The sequence below is a fragment of the Macaca thibetana genome, chromosome 1 (genome assembly GCF_024542745.1).
Source record: "Macaca thibetana thibetana isolate TM-01 chromosome 1, ASM2454274v1, whole genome shotgun sequence".
NCBI lineage: Eukaryota > Metazoa > Chordata > Mammalia > Primates > Cercopithecidae > Macaca > Macaca thibetana.
Window position 1 is genome coordinate 153313233 of NC_065578.1, and position 22025 is coordinate 153335257.

General features: G+C 44.8%; 1 protein-coding gene across 2 annotated transcripts; it reads left to right on the forward strand.

Moving 5' to 3' along the window:
• The first annotated feature begins 980 nt into the window (after window positions 1-980).
• Window positions 981-21705, forward strand: IRF6 (interferon regulatory factor 6). 2 transcript variants are annotated; one of them, XM_050781410.1, is made up of 9 exons: window positions 981-1082; window positions 5158-5229; window positions 5784-5960; window positions 10602-10806; window positions 11735-11863; window positions 15011-15169; window positions 16542-16934; window positions 17644-17762; window positions 18786-21705. In XM_050781410.1, the coding sequence occupies exons 3-9, from the start codon at window positions 5787-5789 to the stop codon at window positions 19008-19010; spliced, it is 1404 nt and encodes a 467-aa protein (XP_050637367.1). In that variant the 5' UTR covers window positions 981-1082; window positions 5158-5229; window positions 5784-5786; the 3' UTR covers window positions 19011-21705. The 2 variants fall into 2 exon arrangements, with proteins under 2 accessions (XP_050637367.1, XP_050637359.1); XM_050781402.1 differs by having other exon boundaries at window positions 1016-1244.
• The last annotated feature ends 320 nt before the right edge of the window (window positions 21706-22025 follow it).

The window sequence follows — 22025 nt, forward strand, 5'->3', positions numbered from 1 at the left end:
CTAAACCCCAAAAGTTGGCTCCAGAGGCTATGTTTTTAATCATTACACGATAGTGATCAGAGGAAGCAGGAACTCCAGCCTGGGCAACATAGTGAGACCCTGTCTCTACAAGAAAAAAAAAAAAAAAGAAATCAGTCGGGCATGGTGGCCCATGCCTGTAGTTCCAGTTACTTGGGAGGGTGAGGTGGGAGAATCGCTTGAGCCCAGGAGGTTGAGCTATGATTGTGCCACTGCATTCTAGCCTGGGTGGCAGAGCCAGACCCTGCCTTAAAAAAAAAAAAAAAAAAAAAAAAAAAAAAAGGAACTGAACTGGGTGCCAGTGCCTGTAATCCCGGCACTTTGGGAGGCTAAGGCGGATCCCTTGAGCCCAGGTGTTGGAGACCAGCCTGTGTAACATAGCAAGACTCCATCTCAAAAAAAAAAAAAAAAAAAAAAAAGAAAAAGAAAAAGAAAGAGAAAAAAGCAAACAACAACAACAAAAAAGAAGGCAGGGATTATTATTCTCATTGAAGAGATGAGGAAACTGAAACCAAGAAGCTAAGTACCTTACCCAGAGTCACACGGGTAAGAGGCAAAGTAAAGGTAGAATTCTAGTCCTGGAAGCATATGGCTTCCCCCAGACAGGACCAAGAGTTCTGGTTCTCTTCTTCATGTACAACTCCACTTACACAGGCCCACGAGTGGTAGGGCCAACCCAGAATCTCAAAACCCTTAATTTGTGCTTAACTGTTTGCATACTGCAGGGCAATTATGCGGCGTGAAGGAGGGAGGCACCCTCTCGACTTAGATCTGAACTCCCAGTCACTTCCAGTTCCCAGGACCACCAGCCCTGAGGCGTAAGGCTAGGCTGAATGTGGGACTTTCTTAGCCGGAGTTAGAAGCGGGGGAGTAGGGTGGGACAGAGGGCGGGCGCCGCTGGGCCGGGCCGTCCAGAAACGCGGAGTGTCATATTTCTTGCAACTCGCCAATCCCGAATGCCGGGGGGCGTGGCCACACCTGGGAGGCGTGGCCTGGCGGAGGCGAGGGCTGCGGCGTCCTGGGGCGAGGCGCTGACGTGAGCTCGGCGCACCTGGGCCGGGCAGGTAAAGGCTGGTGCGGGACGGGGAGAGGAACCCGCAGTCCCTACTTGGGTAGAGCCAGGCGCCCCTTGGCTGAGACGTCGAGGAACGTGGTAGCGACGGGTGATCTTCGCTGCGGACTTGGTTCGGAGGGACGTCAGCTTCTGGTGGACAGATTGAGCAAAGGTGGGGACGCCAACTTCTGAGGACCAGCTTGAGGGAGGGGAGGCTCCCCCGTGGGTGGGGTAGGACCCGTCGCCGGAGTTTGTGGGGGGTGAGAGAACTTGCTCGGGGGCATCTGTGTGTTTGGGTGCGTACACACTGGGGTTGGGTGCCTGTCGCCCTCTTCCAGATAGCTTTGGGGCAGCCTCAGTTCTGTAGCGCTAGGCCCCTCTCGAATCTACACTTGTGCCTACTCTCCCTACCCCCACCGCCGAAGCGGAGGGAACTGCTCTCGGTCCCCAACAACCCCACTATCCGGTAGATCTAAAGCACCGCGCCCCCTTCATTCTTACCAACTTGCCGCTGGCCCCTGTGTCCCAGAGAGAGGACTTCCCAGGTCCGCAGGCCCTTGGTCCTAGTGGGCGTTTTGAGAAACTGGTGTGAGGGTGGCCAGGAGCTTTGGAGCATTGGCGGTTTGTTTTCCCTCCTGAGTCTGTTTGGCACAGTTAGGCCCTTCGCCCTGGGCCTGGGAGACACCCTTGGATTTCCAAGGAGCGGAGCTAGGTGTTGGGGAGGGTGGGGCTGGGGTGTGGTTGCTCTGGGGGTGGGCCCTCTTTGCCCGAAGGGGCTGGAGGGTTGTGTGGAGAATGGGGAAAGTCTCCCAGGCCTGACTTGGAAAGGAGGCCTGAGGTGCCACTCTTTACAGGCAGCCTGCTTTGTGGTAAAGGGGTCACCCTGTCGCAACCTGTTCTCTTGGTGGATGTCAAGAGTGGAAGTGAGGGAAAGGAGACGGATAGAGTGAGGAAGGTGCTTGGGTGGGATTGGTGAAAGCTGGTGTTGACCCAGGAGTGTGGTTTAGGATGAGACGTGTATGACGTATGACAGTGGCACTCAATACCTTGTAACTCCCATTTGTCATCCCCCAACTTCCATCCAGCAGGGGGGAAGGGTGTAGACATTTTGACTAGACGCCCGGAGTTTACCCCTAAGCAGGGCTAAACTAAACAGGGAAACCTGAGGAACGGAACTTAGAGGATGGCATTTCACTTCCTTCAGGAGAAAGGGAAGAACTGGGACTGCTAAGACTTGTCTGCAAGAAATGGCTTGTGTTTTAACCTGAGCAAAACCACTGATGGCCAAATCTCGGCTTTGGTGTGGCAGTGCCCCTGGAAACTAGTCTGGGGAGGGGCTATGGAGGTGGCAGTGAGGGTGTTTATGGAGGACCTGCTCCCTAGAATAGGCGTATGGGAGAGGACAGTTAGTGCCCTGAGGAGGCTGAAAGTGTCCCTCCTCTATGCTCAGCGTGAGGGGAATACATAGGTTAGCATCATTGTCCTTTGGCTGGTTAAATACCTGTTAGAGACATAGGCCTTGCATTTTGCTGTGATGGCAGCTAGAGATACCAAGATGAGTTCAACTAGGCTAAGGTGGTTCTGCAGGCATTGGGATTTAGGTGGTAAGAGTGTTTAGAAAGAGAACTCTGATTTAGGTGTGTTTGAGAGTGGATGTTATGCAGTCTCCACCTCAGTCACTTTATTGGCCCTCTATGCTGCTGGAATCTTTGCTGATGTTTTTAGTTTACTTTCTTGGTGCCTAGAAGATGAGAGGGACATAGAAGACAGGGTGCAGTGACAAGGTTTGGTACAGAACACTTTGACTTAGGAGATAAAGCATCTCAGTTAGCCCAGATGTAAAATGGGGATAGTAATACCACGTTCAGGTTCACGAGGATGAAACCAGACATGTTAGGTAAAGGTTCATGTAAAAATTGTAAAGCCTACACAGATACAAAGGATTGTTGTTACCATCCTTCATAACCAATGTCTTACTGTCCTGAGGTTAAAAAAATATTACTTGTAGTTTTTAAAATTATAAGTTGAAACATATCATTGTAGGAAAATATGAATCATGTATAACGTATATAGGAGAATGTAAAAAGCATCCATAATTCCATCACCGTTACAATTCCAATAACCATTACAAATATTTTGTTGCATTGTTGTATTTATTTCCTTTTTTCAGTTCTGTGTGTATGTGCACATGTATGCAAGTATGTGCTATGTTATAAGATGGAGATAGTGCTACACAGTATACTGTGTTTCCGCCTGCCCCCACAACTTCATATTGTAAATATTTCCTTGAGTATAATAAAAATTCTGATGCCTGTTGTTAATGGCTACTTGGTATTGCAGCCTGTGGTTGTGACGTAATGAACCATTTCCGTCTCGGTCATTTGGGTTTTCAATTTTTCCATCTCTGCCTGTTTTTAGAGTTATAGTTACTGGGTGGTGGGTGGGGGAGATCTTGGCTGACTTTCAGAAGGTGGAGAGGGTTTACAGTGAGAGAGGCAGGGCATGGGCTTGGAGGAGGGCAGGCTGGGGCTCCTTCCATGGGGCTGAGGCAAGGCTGCTCATGTGTAGTTCCATTTTAGGAGAACACTGAGAACCCAGGGCTCTAGATCTTAATCACTGATCTCTATGGGTGGCTGCTTCTCCTTTCCCATCATCAGGCGCAGCTCCTGGTCTTGGCCTGATTGCCTTAATTTTTTCATGATGGGCTTTGGATCAACTACAATAAGCCCTTTTGGACTTTTCTTCAAGTCCACTATTGGTCAAGAGTTGGATTTTAATGTCTGACAGGCCCAAACACAGCACTTACCAGTATTGCAATGGAAATTCTCAAAAGCTCTTTACTAGATTGACTGGATGGTGCCTATTTCTCTATCCTCTTTTTCCTTCTCTTGCTCCATCCCCCTTTTAGTAGTGATAGGACTGGGGAGCAGAAGGTAGAACTAGCCCTTGAGAGAATATGCATTCCCTCCTCCTTATAAGGTGTAAATGCACTCCATGGTTTGATGGTTTCACATGCTGCCCTACAAAACACCGCAATTCAAGGCCAACTACGTGGGGGCACTTGAACACTGCATGCCAACCTCACCTACCCACTGTGCTCCCAGGGGGAAGGTTTCAGTTGCAGGACTTGGTAATTGGGTCAGAAAGCTCAGGTGAGAGCAGGTCTTGCCTTGCTCTTAAAGTGCCAGATGCTGAGTTAGGTTTGGGTTTTTCACATTTGTTGGGAGTCTGGCTGGGGAGAGAAGTGGTGTTATGGGCCACCCCATCAGCTAAGCTCTTCTATGTTGGAGCCTTCAGCTGACCCTTTTAACCTCTTTTCTTTCTCACCTGGCACAGTTTATTCCCATATTTAGCTTCTTTGCTGTAAGGTTGTTTGGTTTCAGAACTGTGATCTAGGTAGGGATCTTTCTGGGTATGAAGGTGACCTATTTATCTTTCACTCCTCCTCAGGCCATTTTGGGGCTTGAGAAGTTCCAATGTGGAGATTCTCAAGAAGGAACATAGAGCTTTAGTGTTTAGTAACTAACACGGTGCTTGGCACACAGTAGCTGATGAACAAATATTTGTTGAATGAGTGTTCTTTTTCCAGGCATCTCATTCTCATCTTAAGTAAAAACAAAGTAAGAACACCAAAAAATCCAACAGAACATCTCAGATAAACAATTCTCCAGTGACTCTTTTTTTATCAGTCACCTAATCTGGGAAGGCTTTTATTTTCTGCCGTGAGTGCCAGCTGCTCTTGAATGTTATCTGCTATGCCCATGTATTTTTACGAGAATCAATTGCAGACTTTACCCAGGCTGGCTCCTGCAACCAATCAGTTCACTCCAGGCTTCATTGGGAGATAAACAGACCCAAGGGAGGAGGCTGTCCTAGCCATGCAAAGCTTGTCTCATGTCTGTTTTTGGTACTCTAAGTACTCTTAGTACTTTAGTATTTGGTTATTCTAGGACTTCTGAGCTTTACCAGAACTCATTTGCAGAGACATATTCTCAGAACCTTTGTCGCCAATGTTCCCAAGCCTTCTCCCAGACACTAGATTGTTGTATGGATAACCATCTGAGACCCCCCTTTTCTCCATACAGAACCTTTGAGCGGTCAAGGGAAAGACAAGCCAACTCTTCAGATCCCTGCGAACACACTGCCTGCTCTTCCATGTAAGTGAAGACTCTGGAGTCCAGGATCTACCCCTCACCTACTTCTCCCTCATCATGGTGCTGTCATTTCTTTCTAAAATATTCCCATTCACCTTTAGTTGTCTTGTTTAAAAAGAGAACATGCTTCAGCTTCTCACTTATATAGTTGTTGCTGTTTCCATAACTTTTTTCTTCCCTCTCCTGAGATGAGATTGAAAAGAACAATTTCCCTTCTCTTCCAAAGTCCTTGCTGCTTCAGGAAGGACTGTGTTCCAGCAGGATGACATCATCTTTTTATTTTTCTGCTTCAGGATTTAAATAGAAGAAATGTGATCTACTTGCATGATAAGTCTGATTTGGCTAAAGCATGAAGTATAAATGGCTTTGGAATCAGAATAAAAAGGACCTTTTAACCTCTTTTCTTTCCCACCTGGCACAGTTTATTCCCATATTTAGTTTCTTTGCTGTAATCTAGTGAAACTGTAGCTCTAGTAGATGGGAACGGTGGCTGGGAAGGGTTCCCAGTGGCTGGCCTAATTCTTCTGCTCTTCCCATTTCTCCCTCTGATCCCCCAGATCATGGCCCTCCACCCCCGCAGAGTCCGACTGAAGCCCTGGCTGGTGGCCCAGGTGGATAGTGGCCTCTACCCTGGGCTCATCTGGCTACACAGGGACTCTAAACGCTTCCAGATTCCTTGGAAACATGCCACCCGGCATAGCCCTCAACAAGAAGAGGAAAATACCATTTTTAAGGTAAAGGACTTCTTCTACCATCAGACCTTTCTGGATTTTTTTTTTTTTTGGCCTGGGGAATATACTAGATCTAAAACTCTGGTGAAACAGAGAGAATGCTTATGATGGGGGTGCCCAAACTCTGCAGGCATGGTAATTCCTCTTTTGGAGGCATATCTGCAATGGTTGAAGCCCTTTGTTCTTTCCCACTGGTTGAAGGTACTCAATCACATCCCAAAGGATACCAGCTGGGGTTGGCCAAAACTCTCATTAGTGATTGTAGTGATGTGTTTGTTTCAAAAGCTAGCAAGGGTCAGCAGTTGACTCTTCCTCCTCAATCACTCAGAGCTCTTGCTATGTAGAGAGGTGCTTGGGCCTGGCAATGGATACTCAGACCAGGACAGAACTATCAGGTGTTAGCAGGCACACAGTATAGCCTATGTGGTTGGTATAGAGGACTCTCAGCAAGTTTTTCTTTCTTTTTCTTTTTTTGTGGGATATGGTCTTGCTCTGTCAACCAGGCTGGAGTGCAAGTGGCATGATCATAGCTCACTGCAGCCCTGACCTTCTAGGCTCAAGCGATTCTCCCACCTCAACCTCCCACGTAGCTGGAACTATAAGCACACACCGCCATGCCTGGCTAATTTTTGTATTTTTTCTGCAAAGACAGGGTTTCACCATGTTGCCCAGGCTGGTCTTGAACTCTTGGGGTCAAGTGATCCTCCCTGCTTAGCCTCCCAGAGTGTTCAGATTACAGGCATGAGCCACTGCACCTGGCAAGCTTTTCTTTTGAGTTAAAATATTTTGCCCCATCTATAACTGCTGCTTAAAAATTAAAGGTGATTTAATTATAAGTTTTAATTTTATGAATGTTTTCAAAAATAAGAAATAGCACTGATATGACAGTCATTTTATTTAACTGAAAACAAGATTTAATCACATAACATTTTACAAAATTTAAGTGAAACCAAAGCTTGACTTAAGACAGAAGTAGGTGGACAGGCTTGTTGTGGGAAAGGTTTTCACATAGTTTGAAACACTGGAGGCTGTGCCTCTGCTCCAGACCAGCTTCTTTCTTGGTCACTTCCATCTCATGAGTAGCTTTAGTTCCTGCATCCCAAGACATTGAGAAGTTAGTTTGTTTGCCCTTTTCTTCTTTGAGTATAAGCTAGAAGTCACCAGTGAAATACAGTCTCTACTGTGGGCCTCTCAAGATTCATGCCTTGGGTCCTTGCTGAAATTGGGTTTGGAAAGGGCAGAAAATGTGAGCGCAGGGTTCAAAAGAAAGCCATCCTTGGGATGTTTCCCACCCAACTCAGTTATGTCAGGTGTAGAGAGGACAGGCAGAGAGAAAATTGGCCTGAAGGTACTTAGAAGGTAAATGACTGCTCTTAATTTAGATTTTAAATAACAATATAAAAGTTGACAAGGTTAGTACCTATAAACCAGCACCAATTATTGGAGTTGGCATTGAGAAGGGCGCAGGCCCATCTTGGCCCAGTTGGCCTCTTGTGGCCATGGTCTGAAACTGGATTTGCTGTTCAAATGTCTGACAGTGGCTGGCCCTGGGGAAGAGGCTATTTCCTGAAAGCCCTACTCATGAGAGTGATGCTTTGGGCTTGCATGCTTGGGGCTTGAGGAAAATTGGGCTGTGGGGAGGTGACTTTGTTTTAGTTATATCTGTGCATCTGTTTGCAGAGTGCAGAGGGAGGGTGCTTTCACAGATACCAAGCTCTGATGGCCTTTAGCAGAATATACAGGTGGGCACTAACATTAAATGAGTGTCTGTGTCCATTATCTCTTTCAATTCTCATGACAACCCTGTAAGGGAGGTATTACCTTCATGCTGTTGATGCAGAAGCTAAGTCTTAGAGGGATTGAATAACTTGCCAAAATCACACACCCAGTAAGTAGTGGGGGCAGGATTTGAACCCTTGACTTTCTGTCTCCATTCCAACCCCCATTATACTGCCCTTTCTGATCAAGAATTGGAAGAACTAGCCTCAAATTCTACTACCATCAGCTGCATGTGTAGCCCTGAGCAAGTTAACCTCTCTGGGCTTCAGCTCCTCTTTGGTAAAATGGGGATGAAAGTAGTCTTGCCTGTGACAATCAAGTGAAATAAAGTATGGAAACGGATTTGTAAAGCGCTATAAAAATGCAGAGATTATTTCTTCTTTAGGAAGAGAAATAAGGACCTGCACAGTGATCAGAATCTCTTGCTAGCAAGACTCAGAATGGGTTTGAACAAGCGATGTTTATAAATCACAATGATTGCCACATGGTTCCACCTAGGCTCTCCTTTCTTGTTTTGCTTTGTTTTTGTTGTTGTTGTTGTTGTTGTTTTTTGAGACAGAGTCTTGCTCTGTCACCCAGACTGGAGTGCAGTGGCACGATCTCAGCTCACTGCAACCTCCACCTCCTGGGTTCAAGTGATTCTCCTGCCTCAGCCTCCCAAGTAGCTGGGATTACAGGTGTGCACCACCATGCCCAGGTAATTTTTGTATTTTTAGTAGAGATGGGGTTTCACCATGTTGGCCAGGATGGTCTCAATCTCTTGACCTCATGATCTACCCACCTCATCCTCCCAAAGTGCTGGGATTACAGGCATGAGCCAATGGGCCTGGCCTCCTTTCTTGATTATAAAGTTCCAGTCTTAAAGGATACGGCTCTTCACTGCATCAGCCTTGGGTGCCCAGTGCAATCTGGGTGGGTCCTGGGGATGGCTGTGTGGTGAGCAGGAAGGCTGGGGCTGTGGTTCTGGGTTGGTCTGGCTGCTCTCTACGGAGAAGCAGGGCTTTAGGGAACCACAGAAATGTGCAGACCTCTGCCAAAGTCTTCATAGCCCAAGTCAGCTGGGTGGGGCCAGACTTAGCGTGGGCACACAGAGGATCAAACAAACGGAAAGGAAAATGTGGGGAGGCAGCAGCCAGGTATTGCCAGGTAACTGGAGATAGGCCTTCCAGATACCAGTGACCAGTGAAATTGAAATCTCCTGTAGGGGGTTGGATAGAATGGAGCAGCAGTTAGGCCCCCTAGTGTCTGCTCAGCCACCTGGGGCAGCACAGTGTTGCCAAACTTCTTCATTCCGTACCACAAATCCAATGGAGGGACCGGAATCTGAGAAGATGGTAAGAGGAAGTGATCCGAATTGGAGGAGGAGGATTTAGATTAGCTTTTGAGGGAACTTCCTCATGACTGTGAGGTTCTTCAGGGGGTGACTGAAAGAGATCAGAGCTCTTGAAGGATGGGGCAGAAAAATTCAATTTCAGCTTGAGGCAGAAGCCTATGATCAGAATCAGGAAGGGATTGGGTTTGGACAAGTCAAATAACCTGTTAGCTTGAAAACATTGGTGTGTGCTTCCTGTCTTGAGTTCTCTGCTAATGGCACCTACTTTTTCGGCATCAGAACAAGTTGTACTCCTGCACAAAGAGATCAGAGAACTTGTTAGCAATGGGGGAGAGTGGCTATCCTATGAGCAGAAACAAGAATGCCTGTTAGAGCCGAAAGTAGGGCTAGGTGTCTACTCCCTGCTTTGCTCCTGAGCACTTTGGTCTATGACTTGAGCGGCTTAGATTTTTCATTTCCTCACTGGGAAGGCTAACTTCTTCTTGTCTGGGGAAAGTGCTGTGAGTTTCCATATTTGAAAACCAGAGAGAAGGAGTCAAAGTGGTTTTAGTCCATGCTGCCAGCCACTGGTGTGGTTGACAGCATGATGTTTCTAATGAAGTAGAAGTTTGAGAGGATAGGGAAAGGTAAGGGGTGTGGATTTTTTAGGACTTGAGGCCCTCAGGCAGTGGGACAAGCTGAACCCCCAGTGTGTTTCCTTCCCTCCTAAAGGTACTTGGTTTCTACAATTCTTTTTTTTTTTTTTTTTTTTGAGATGGAGTTTTACTCTTGTTGCCCAGGCTGGAATGCAATGGCACAATCTTGGCTCATGGCAACCTCTCCCTCCCGGGTTCAAGTGATTCTCCTGCCTCAGCCTCCCAAGTAGCTGGGATTACAGGCATGCACCACCATACCTGGTTAATTTTATGTTTTTAGTGGAGACGGGATTTCTCCATGTTAGTCAGGCTGGTCTCGAACTCCTGGCCTCGTGATCCACCCGGCTTGGCCTCCCAAAGTGCTGCAATTACAGGAGTGAGCCACAATTCTTTATTTATGTATTAGATTGAAGACTGACGGGAAGGAACCCAGGAGGCCAAACTCTTCATATCCTCTGCCATGCCTCTTTGTCTTACCTATTGTCATATAAGCAACTCATGTCAAAAATGAATAAGCAAAGAAAAAAAGTTACTTGAAATTCTGCTATCCAGAGTTACCATCTGCACTTTGGTGCATATTTTCCCCAAACTTTATCTTCAGCCCTTCATTAGAACATTGTCGTCTTGATGAGTGCTGGTACCAATGCTTGCGATAAGGCTCCTCCTTTTAATATATTGTGTTTGCACATGGCTTTATTTCACTTAGGCACCTGTCTTGCCTGGTCCTAAGGGCAGTGTTTCCTGCTGCAGTCTCTGTAAATTGGGGTTGGGATGGTGGGGCAGTCATGCAAGAGTGTGTGTGTGTGTGTGTGTGTGTGTATCTATGAGAAAGGGCAAGCACACGCTTTGCAGTGGCTCTGGGCAATGATAGGACTCACTGTGGTTTCTTGTTCTCAGGCCTGGGCTGTAGAGACAGGGAAGTACCAGGAAGGGGTGGATGACCCTGATCCAGCTAAATGGAAGGCCCAGCTGCGCTGTGCTCTCAATAAGAGCAGAGAATTCAACCTAATGTATGATGGCACCAAGGAGGTGCCCATGAACCCAGTGAAGATATATCAAGTGTGTGACATCCCTCAGCCCCAGGGCTCGATCATTAACCCAGGTGAGGCCCCAGGTGCTGGGGAGAAGGTGGGCAGTATGCCAGATTCTCGGCTGGACTCTTAAGAGATTGTCAACTTGAAAACAGCCTGATTTACAAAGTTTAAGATGGATAAAGCAAGAAAGCCTTTCTCTGGGAAGGACATAGAAAACAAAAGACTCAAACTCAGCAAAATCTTGCTTAATTAGGGGTATGTTTTTTAGCCTAGTTACTTAAAACATTAGAAAGTGGAGGGGTATACAGTTCTACTGTAAAAGTAGCCTCTCTTGGGATTCAAGAGGCCAGGTAGTTTTGAAGGAGAAGGGATCAAAGCTTAGGTTTGCATTCTAAACCTGGCCCTTATCACTTTACTACTTGTAGGACTTGAATCAAGTCATTTTACCTCTTGTGAGCCTCAGTTTCTTCAACTCTAAAATATGGGATCTCAGCTTTCCTATTTACTTCAAAAGCTATTGTGAGAATCAATTAACATGACCTGTAAAAAAAAAAATTAACATGATCTGTAAAAAAATTTTTTTTAATTGACAAATAATAATTGTACATATTCATTGGGTATATAGTGATGCTTTGGTACATACAATAGTGACAAGATCAGGGTAATAAGTTCTTATACATGTTGGGTGAGTGATCGTTTAATTCATAGGATACTTTGAATAAGAGAATATCTCCTAATCCCTCCAATTAACTCCGTACTTAACAAGTACTAACAGCCAGATAATTTAGATACATGCTCCAGTGAATCCAGGGAGGTCCTTCCATGAGAGAAGTGTTGGTTCCTTTGATTCTCACTCTTTTTAGCTAGGACATTGAGGGTGTGTACTGAACCTGAGGAGCCTCTGGGATAGCAGTCCCTAGCTTGAATGGTGGGTCAGCTGCAGGGATGGCAGTGCAACCTGAATGGCTCACTTATGAGCTTGTGTATCTTGGGTAGGATCCACAGGGTCTGCTCCCTGGGATGAGAAGGATAATGATGTGGATGAAGAAGATGAGGAAGATGAGCTGGATCAGTCGCAGCACCATGTTCCCATCCAGGACACCTTCCCCTTCCTGAACATCAATGGTGAGTGGGGATGATGGGTGGTACAGAGACATACGGAGGATGTAAGGAGTTTTGACCTTGGAACTGTCAATACATTGGCCACCACTGCCCTGAAAGCAGGATCGGTCCAGGCTGCTGGACTGTTAGCAAGTGGGAGTCAGAGGTGAGGAACTCCCTGCTGTCTCAGTTATCCCAGTAGAGTTGGGTGGGTTCCAGGCAATAGAACATCTTCGGAAGCTTATGTGCTAATTCAAAGAAATAAAAAATTTGAATTCATTCTTAACCCAACATACAAATATATCATCAGTTATACATTTTGCCAATTTCCTTCAGGCCAAGTGCAGTGTCAGTTTTACGAGTTACGGGCAAACTCTTCTAATATTTCTCTTGGTATAAATTCTGTGTCATTTCCTTAACAAGGACCACTCTGCTTAGGCTGTATCACAGGAAACTTGTGATGTTTGTAGCTGATAATTCTAGGCTCTGATAGGATTTATCTGCAACAGACTTTCCTTTTGTGGGCTTTTGAATCCAGCTTCCCAGGAAAATTGAGTTGGGAGCTTGAGAATCCACTGTGTGACAGAGCAGGTACTGAATCTCCCACTGCATTTTCTGAGGATACTTGAACACATGTTGAATTACTCTTCTGCAGCATCTTTACTTGATTTGTCCACTGAAATGCTCCTACTCAAATGACTTGCGGATATCCAGCCAACCAGTTTTTCATTGTCTTTTTAGTACCACCTGGCTGCAATGGGTCAAAATGAGATAACTTGTGCCACCTATAAAACTTAGGATATCAAGATTATTTATTTAGGATTTTCAGGTACCCTACTCTAGGTGATGCCCCTACCTTTCAGAATCAGGAAATGACACTTGTCTATCCACTGGCCCTCCTTCATTTATCCTTCCACTTATATATTTGCAACCAAGTGTGGGTAAAGAGAAGTTTCATAGAGATCTTCCAGGTCAATATTGCCATATATTTAACGTCACTAATCATTAGAGAAATGCAAATCAAAACCACAATGAAATACCATCTCACACCAGTCAGAATGGCTGTTACCGAAAAGTCAAAAAATAACAGATGCTGATGAGTTTATGGAGAAAAGGGAACACATATCCTGCTGGTGGGAATGTAAATTAGTCCAGTCACTGTGGAAAGCAGTTTAGTGATTTCTCAAAGAACTTGAAACAGAATCACCATTTGGCCCAGCAATCCCATTATTGGATATATGCCCAAAAGAATATAAATTGTTCTTCCATAAGGACACATGTACACGTATGTTCATTGCAGCACTTATTCACAATAGCAAAGGCATGGAATCAAATTAAATGCCCATCAATGGTGGACTGGATAAAGAAAACGTGGTACATATATACCATGGAATACTATGCAGCTATAAAAAAGAATAAGATCATGTCTTTTGCCGCAACATGGATGTAGCTGGAGGGCATTATCTTAAGTGAACTAAAACACAGGAACAGAAGACCAAATACTACTTGTTCCCCCTCATAAGGGGGAGCTAAACATTGAGTACACATGGACACAAAGAAGAGAACAATAGACACTGGAGCCTCCTTGAGGACGGAGGGTGGGAGGAGGATGAGGATTAAAAAACTACCTATTGGGTACTACACTTATTAACTGGTGACTAAATAATCTCTATACCAAACCCCGGGACATGTAATTCACCTATTTAACAAACCTGCACACGCATTCCTGAAACTAAAATAAAAGTAAAAACAAACAAAGCATTGCCACATGTTATATTCTCACTTAGTGAAATTGAACATCTAGAAATGTGGGATCAGGCCGGGCGCAGTGGCTCACGCCTGTAATCCCAGCACTTTGGGAGGCCGAGGCGGGCGGATCACAAGGTCAGGAGATCGAGACCATGGTGAAACCCCGTCTCTACTAAAAATACAAAAAATTAGCCGGGCGCGGTGGCGGGCGCCTGTAGTCCCAGCTACTCAGGAGGCTGAGGCAGGAGAATGGCGTAAACCCAGGAGGCGGAGCTTGCAGTGAGCCGAGATCGCGCCACTGCACTCCAGCCTGGGCGACAGAGCGAGAATCCGTCTCAAAAAAAAAAAAAACAAAAAACAAAAAACAAAACAAAACAACAAAAAAAAAATAGAAATGTGGGATCCTTTCCCAAATGTCTGGCTGACTCATTCTGTTATTCTCACCCCCTAAAAGGATGCAGTTTATTTCCAGGATCCTGATTTCCTATTTCTGTTGCTATTTTATTAAAGCTAGCATTTGTGTGTCCTTATGTTTTGAGCTGCCTTTAATCCTTTTTTGGAAAGTTGTAGAATAGATATGAAAAACAAAAAAGTAAAATGAGAATGTAAATTTAACCAGACTTATACACAAAGGGTCAAAGAAACATTAACCTTTGTGATTTCAGAGCTGTTGGGCCAGAGGATGAAGAATTGTTGAAGAATAGATGCCTAAGAGGTGAGGCTAGGAGGAGAAATCTGTAGACTTTGGAGCAAGTCACCTTTGACAGTAGCAGGGAAATACTCTTTTTTTTTTTTTTTTTTTTTTTTAAAAAAAACCTTCAATTGGATCCTTTTGAATAAATAATACTTTCACATGGTTGACATTCATAATGGTACAAAAAGGTAAATACGTGGAAAGGTTTTCCTTCTATCCTGTCCCTGAACCTTCATTTCTTTCCCTGGAGGAGTCAGATCCTTCTAGGTTCTTGAGTATCCTTCCAGACATTTTATGCATGTAAAAGTATTTGTTTGTTTTTAAAGGAATTTCTATGCATTAACACTTCCTTGAAGCTAATCAGCTAATTCAGTTGAGTTCATTTTATGGAAGACAATGAACCTCTATTTAATTGCTTGGGGCAAATTTTACAGTATGGAATCTCTTACTCCTTATAATTTAACCTCCAGAGAAAACTCACTTGTCTAAGTTAATTTTCAGCAAACAAAGGTTTTTAAAACTATGAATTTGTGGGAGAAATAATACGATTAGGAAGCAGGAGCAGGGGAAGCTTATTTCTTATTGTGTTAGTTATGGGAATCACTGATGGGCTGGAAGATCACAGTGGGTCAGGGTTCAGTATTTAGTTCTTGTCTACTGACCTTGTGAGTTCTCAGAGCATCAGCAAGTGATGTGCATTGTCTGCTCACCATATGCTTTTGTTCTAGGTTCTCCCATGGCGCCAGCCAGTGTGGGTAACTGCAGTGTGGGCAACTGCAGCCCTGAGGCAGTGTGGCCCAAAACTGAACCCCTGGAGATGGAAGTACCCCAGGCACCTATACAGCCCTTCTATAGCTCTCCAGAACTGTGGATCAGCTCTCTCCCAAGTAAGTGAGACCTTATCTTTCTTGCTGGGCCTTCTGCTCCTATTACAGACTCTTTCCTGTCCTGCTTTCTGACTTAATTTCTTTGCCATGCATTGAAAAACTACCTGTCTCAGAGGCACCTTCTATTTCTGTTTCCTGGCTAGCCCATGAGTCATCAGGGAAGAAGTAAAGAAACACTGGCCCAGCTGGGTGTGGTGGCTTACACCTGTAATCCTAGGCTGAGGTGGGAGGAGTGCTTGAGGCCAGGAGTTTGAGACTAGCCTGGGCAACATAGTGAGACTCTAAAATTATCTGGGCATAGCAGTGCATGCCTGTGGTCCCTGTTACTTGGGAGGATGAGGTAGGAGGATCACTTGATGGCAGAAGGTCGAGGCTGCAGTGAGCGCTGATCAAGCCATTGCACTCCAGTCTGGGTGACAGAATGAGACATGGTCTCAAAAAAAAAAAAAAAAAAAAAAGAAAAGAAAAAGAAAAGAAACATTGGCTGATACTTACTTGCCCATAGGGACGCTCTGATTGGTTACAGCTCCAGCTCCAGGTTATTCAGGTCTTAGGTGGGTAGGAGGCCCAGGTTTATCAGTCAGGCAGGGGGATTTAGTGACAAGGTTAGTTGTGGAACAGGGAGGTTAATGGCCATGGATTTGGTAGAGGAGGCTCTTGGATTTTGAGAGACTTTAGGACCTACAGAAAAAACCTCTTTCTGAATTTGGTACGAATTTATCTCAATGAAGAATCAATGTCATTGCCTGGGTCTCCCTTTCACACTATACATGGTAGGCATGTGAGTGCTATTAATACAATTTTGTCCAAGAGGCTAATTAGCTTTGATAAGGGCTATTGGGTTCAATGGAGATTTGCTGAGTAAAAATTAACTTTGATGTGAACTGTGTCCTTTCATGGTATATTATTAGAACAGATCCCCAGTGTGTGTGCTCACATGTCATTTTCAGAAAAATTGTTTGGTATTGCTTCTTGTTCCTCAAGTTTCTTTAAACAATAAGCTAAAAATGATACACAAACCAGATACCTTAGTTTTTAGTTCCTTCCAATGACCACTGGTGTGAAGACTCAGTCAGTATAGCGTGGGGATACCAGGACCACTTTACTTGATGAAATTGTAGCCCTTGGGGTGTGGTGATTGAACAGAAATAGTTGAGATGGACCTTGAACTGTTTGCTTTCAGGCAGCCTTTTGAGTGAATATTCCAGGGATATGTTGATGTCTCCCTTTATTGCAGGAAGGATAACTATGGCAGTGGCCTTCCTGAATGCTGGTTGAAAGGTGGCTTGATCTTAATGGACTTGCATGAGTCACAGGGATGAACAGGCAGAGCAGTGAAGCAGGACTCTCACTGTCATCTCTAACCTTGCAGTGACTGACCTGGACATCAAGTTTCAGTACCGTGGGAAGGAGTACGGGCAGACCATGACCGTGAGCAACCCCCAGGGCTGCCGACTCTTCTATGGGGACCTGGGTCCCATGCCTGACCAGGAGGAGCTCTTTGGTCCTGTCAGCCTGGAGCAGGTCAAATTCCCAGGTCCTGAGCATATTACCAATGAGAAGCAGAAGCTCTTCACTAGCAAGCTGCTGGACGTCATGGACAGAGGACTGATCCTGGAGGTCAGCGGTCACGCCATTTATGCCATCAGGCTGTGCCAGTGCAAGGTGTACTGGTCTGGGCCATGTGCCCCATCACTTGTTGCTCCCAACCTGATTGAGAGACAAAAGAAGGTCAAGCTGTTTTGTCTGGAAACATTCCTTAGCGGTAAGTCATTTCTTAGAAGGTTGATGGTGGGAATCATTCTCTGGAAGTACATTCCTTCCACCATGACTGCCTTTCACCTCCCTGCTTTCCTGGCATGGCAAAGATCTTTAAAAATTTCTTCTGGAGGAGGTCAAGGGAGAACAGAACTTTGGCTCTAAAAATTGGAGGTGACCTCGGCAACAAAGAAGGGAGTTTCACTCCAAAGATACGTACTTGGAAGTCATTTTTAAGTTGGTTGTGGCTCCTTCAATGGCAGAAGAAGGAGACAGCCCTGTCATTACATCTCAAATGTTACCAGCTTGTCTTTAACTTTGGAAGGTAATCCTGCTTGTCATATTCAGAATAGCACATGTTCTTTTGGGAATTATCTGAGTGGTGAATTCAAGCAGGCAGTTTTGGGGAAAGCACTGAGATGTGAATTTTTTACAATGTGGTTTGGACCGCAAGTTGTGATCAATGATGTCCAAGAGAACCCTCTGTAATTTGTACTGTTCAATATATTTGTGCTATTCAGTATGGTTGTCACAAGCCATATGTGGCTATTGAGCATGTAAATATGACTAATGTGACCCAGGAACTATTTAATTAATTTAAAATTAGTGAGTGCTTGTGGCTAGTGGCTATTGTAATGGACAGCATAAAAGATGGTATTTGTTGAGTGCATGTGGAATGACCCGGTATACCAAACTTGCTCTTCCACTTTCTGCAGATCTCATTGCCCACCAGAAAGGACAGATAGAAAAGCAGCCACCGTTTGAGATCTACTTATGCTTTGGGGAAGAATGGCCAGATGGGAAACCCTTGGAAAGGAAACTCATCTTGGTTCAGGTGAGAAGATAAGGCTGTGTCAACAACTCTTCTCCTTTTTGCCAATGCTTTAGGCCCCAGGTCTGGGTTGAGCCTTCATCAAGCATCCATCAGCCCATGTAGGTTTCAGTCTCATCAGATGGGGTAACAGACTCAGGTTTGTGCAGTAGGACCATGCTGGAAAAGGCAGGGTCCTTAAAATGGGTGACTGATTTAGAGGAGATCTTGTCTTTCATTCTCTTACTAACCTTAGAGTCTTGCTGAAACCTCACAGATATGACCCTTTCCAGCTTTTCTTCACACACACACACACTCACACACACACACACACACACACTGTAAATTGCACTTTTTTTTTTTTTTGGAGACACGGTCTTGCTGTGTCACCCAGGCTGGAGTGCAGTGGCATCATCTCAGCCCACTGTGGCCTCAACCTCCCAGGTTCAAGTGATCCTCCCACCTCAGCCTCCCAAGTAGCTGTGACTACAGGCACAGGCCACCATGCCTGGCATAATTTTCTTTTTAGCAGAGATGAGGTCTCACTATGTTGCCCCTGCTGGTCTTGAAATCGTGGGCTTAAGTGATCCTCCTGCCTCAGCCTCCCCAAATTCTGGGATTATGGGTATAAGCCACCACACCTGGCCCTTTCCAGCTTTTCTTAGAAAAACCTTTTGAGTTACTTTTAGGAATATAAATTTATTCTAGGAAGTGGCAGCAAGGCCAGTTGGGCTTTGCCCCTGGAGTTGTGTAGCAAGGCAAGCAATAGATGATATTTTGTTAAAAGTCTTGCAAAGTAAGCAGTCATTTATTTAGGCATGTAGCCTAATGTTACATCTAGGTTCTTTACCTTCATTTGAACCAACTTCCAGAGTGAGCTTTGGCAGGAGGATGGTCCAGAGAGATGAAGGCATATCCTTTATTTAGACATTAGAATGGGGGGCTTCCTCAGGGCCTCTTTGGTCTGCCCTTCAATCTTGGGTCCATTGTGCTATTTAAAAATACCTTTTCCTGAGAGGATACACCTATGTTCTGTGTCTTGAACAGGTCATTCCAGTAGTAGCTCGGATGATCTACGAGATGTTTTCTGGTGATTTCACACGATCCTTTGATAGTGGCAGTGTCCGCCTGCAGATCTCAACCCCAGACATCAAAGATAACATCGTTGCTCAGCTGAAGCAGCTGTACCGCATCCTTCAAACCCAGGAGAGCTGGCAGCCCATGCAGCCCACCCCCAGCATGCAACTCCCCCCTGCCCTGCCTCCTCAATAATCGTGAATGCCATCTTCTTCCTTTCCTTTTTTATAATATTGTATATATGGATTTTTTTATTGTTTAGATTTAACCAGCTTTTAAATCTCTCTTTTCTCTAACAGTGTTAGAAGACTGTGATTCTCCAAGTATGCCTAGATTTAAAGCTGATTTAATTTATGGAAAAATCACCCTTCAGACTTTGCTTTTCTTTTTCAAATCTCCTAATGGTAGTATGATGTAGCACAGTAGAAGGAGATTTGGCCTGGGAGTTTGGACACCAAGGTTCTAGCTGCAGCTTTGCTGCCAATGTGACCTTGAACAAGTCCTTTAACCTCTGGGCTTCAGATTTATTGCTTATAAAGTGAAGAGATTGGAATGATGCCTGAAATTGTATACAGCTTTAAAACAGACTCGATGACCTTCTTCTACTTGTACAAGGCTAAACTGCCTGGAACAGAATCCTTCTGCATTGTTCTTGTACCACATTTTTCCTTGGTTTTGTTAAAGTTTCCTCAAGCACTGATTTGTCCAGGATCAAGCTCTGTTTGACCTGTTCTGCTAGTATAGTAAGCTGGCTCCCTGATGGGGGAAGTGAGAGGGAGAGGAGCTGGCTGGCTGGTTGCTTAGAAACCATGCTTGATATCTAAATAGAAATGGGTGCCAAAGTCTGAAAGTCACCCAGCCTGTGGAGTGAAAGCTCACAAATTTGGCTTCTAAAGGGAAGCTGTTGACACAGAAAGCCTAGGGATTCTGTGGAAGAATAGGTTGTCAGGCATTTACCATATTACCACTCAAATACCAGTGTGTGTGTTTAGGGGTTGGGGGAGGGGGGTAGATGATAGTATGTGACTCAGGTGGTAGCTTTAAGAGGAAAGAGCTCTATTTTTCTTATTTTCTTCTCTGAGCTAGACTGAGCTGGGGATCTAAGATATACTTCTCTGACTACAAAAGGGACAGTATAATTTAGATTTTTTGCAGTTGAAAGATATTGGTTTTTGGGTGTGTTAAGGCAGGGATGAAGAAGGGCTGGGCAGTACTCTTCTGGAAAGGCTCACATAGCACGAACCTGCTTGTCTCCCTTACTAGTGGAGGTATCTGAGTGTGAACAGTGAAGGTAAAGAGTGGTATAGAACAATGCAGGTCTATCTGTCACAAACTGATCTTATCTGGAAACATCTGCTGAGTCTCTAACCATTTTGGCTTTCTCTTCTTTTTTGAGACAGAGTCTTGCTTTGTTGCCAGGCTACAGTGCAGTGGCAAATCACCACTTACTGCAGCTTTAAGCTCCTGGGCTCAAGCAATCATCCTGCCCCAGCCTCCTGAGTAGTTGGGACAACAGTCGTGCACTATGATGCTTGGCTAATTTTTTTTTTGTAGAGATGAGGTCTTGCTATGTTGCCCATGCCGGTCTTGAACTCCTGGGCTCAAGCAATCTTGGACCTAAATGGCAAATAAGATGGTAATCTGTGGTTGCAAGCCCCAGTCCTCTTGAATAGTGACGCCTTTCTGTCTGTGTCGGGACGTAGTAAGGAAGCCCATGTCTAGTCTGGTACCTTTAAACCAGGCCATCTCCTACTTTTCAAAATGACTCAAAAGTTGTGCTAGCCTTATTTTAAAAACTAAAAGTTCATAATCAGTGGTGACACGAGGACTTATTTATTTAAAGTTCTTAAGCTTTGGTTTTAGAGTTTCTAAGAGACCTGGTGGAATTTACTATTATGAAAAGCATTACCCATGCTATTACGAAAAGCATGACAAGATTAAGAAATCTGGCTAAAGGTCAGGTGCCCAGCTTTGAGGAAAAGTTGGGCTTTTAGGGACCAGGAAGTGTTAATGGCACAGAAACTTTACATTTTTTGGGTCATTTTGTTGAGCAGGTGAAGTGAGGGATTTGGTCTTGATATTTGGCTGCCCCATCTCTATGTGGGAGCTCAAAGTTAAAAATAACCCACTGTAGGTAAATTAGAAGGGTAGCTTTTGAATCTGGGCCAGTCTGTATCCCTTCTGTGAAATGCTAACAGCCAGGCTATCTGTAGCCTGGGTGGGAGCCCAGATAATGTGAGCTGGTAAAGGGTATTGGAAAAGTGCCAAGAAATACCAAGCTTTTGGTTTGTAACCACTGTGAAAAGTTTATGAACATGTCAGAGAAATGGATGAGTGATTTGTGAGGGCCTCACTAGATACCCCAGTTTCTTCCTTGTTTTGGCTCCTTTTCAGAATGCTGGGAGAGTGCTGGATAGATTTAGGTTTCCTTTCTTTTTTTAGGGCCTCAGCCTGCTATCTCCTTTGGTGGCCACCACCACTCACTCCTTTGATATCTTCTACTCCCTTGCCTTCATTATGCTTAAGACTGAGAAGGGAGTTAGATTTTGTCACTAGCTCTTCTTTTTCCTCACCGTCTACCCCACTAAACAAGATTAGTTCAAGTTAAAAAGAACCTACTGGAGGTAAACTGGGAGGGCAAGTGTTGGATCTGGGCTGGTCCCTTTCCCATATAATTAGGTCCCTGGTTATATGTTCCCATAGCACCCCATAGTTCCTCTTTCAGAATAATCATTTCCCTTGTAATGCTCAGCATCTGTATCCTGCTTGACTGCAAACTTGCTGAAGGTAGGGATTGTTTGTCTTGGACTTCGCTGCCAGTCCTTAGAACAGTGTCTGGGACACGGTGTGTTCTCAAATATTTGTTGCTGGAATAAATGAATGAACTAAATCAGTCTTTTAGGGATTTATTGTTAACCACCATGGGAAAATTAAATAAATGCGGGAAAGGAAAACATTCTAAAATTAGAAGACTACTTTCTACACTCAGCTTCTGACTCCCTCTGAGCTAAGAACCAGACAGTGTTAGCCTGGTAACTCCTATAAGCTGGTCCTCCTCCCATGCTGACCCCATCTTTACAGTTCACTTTTCACGGTCTGAAGGCACCACCAAGATAGACCCAGGAGTGACAACTACAGTGTAGGTGTCCACTGTTCCCTTAATCTCTGTCCTGCTCCAAGTATAAATAAATTGGGGCCATTTCCTTAGAT

Bases quoted from the DNA above. Each gene is read 5' to 3' on its own strand.
- IRF6 (XM_050781410.1), top strand. From the start codon at position 5,787: ATGGCCCTCCACCCCCGCAGAGTCCGACTGAAGCCCTGGCTGGTGGCC. The intron at 10,807-11,734 runs GTGAGGCCCCAG...TATCTTGGGTAG, and splicing joins GGGCTCGATCATTAACCCAG to GATCCACAGGGTCTGCTCCC. The intron at 17,763-18,785 runs GTGAGAAGATAA...TGTCTTGAACAG, and splicing joins GGAAACTCATCTTGGTTCAG to GTCATTCCAGTAGTAGCTCG.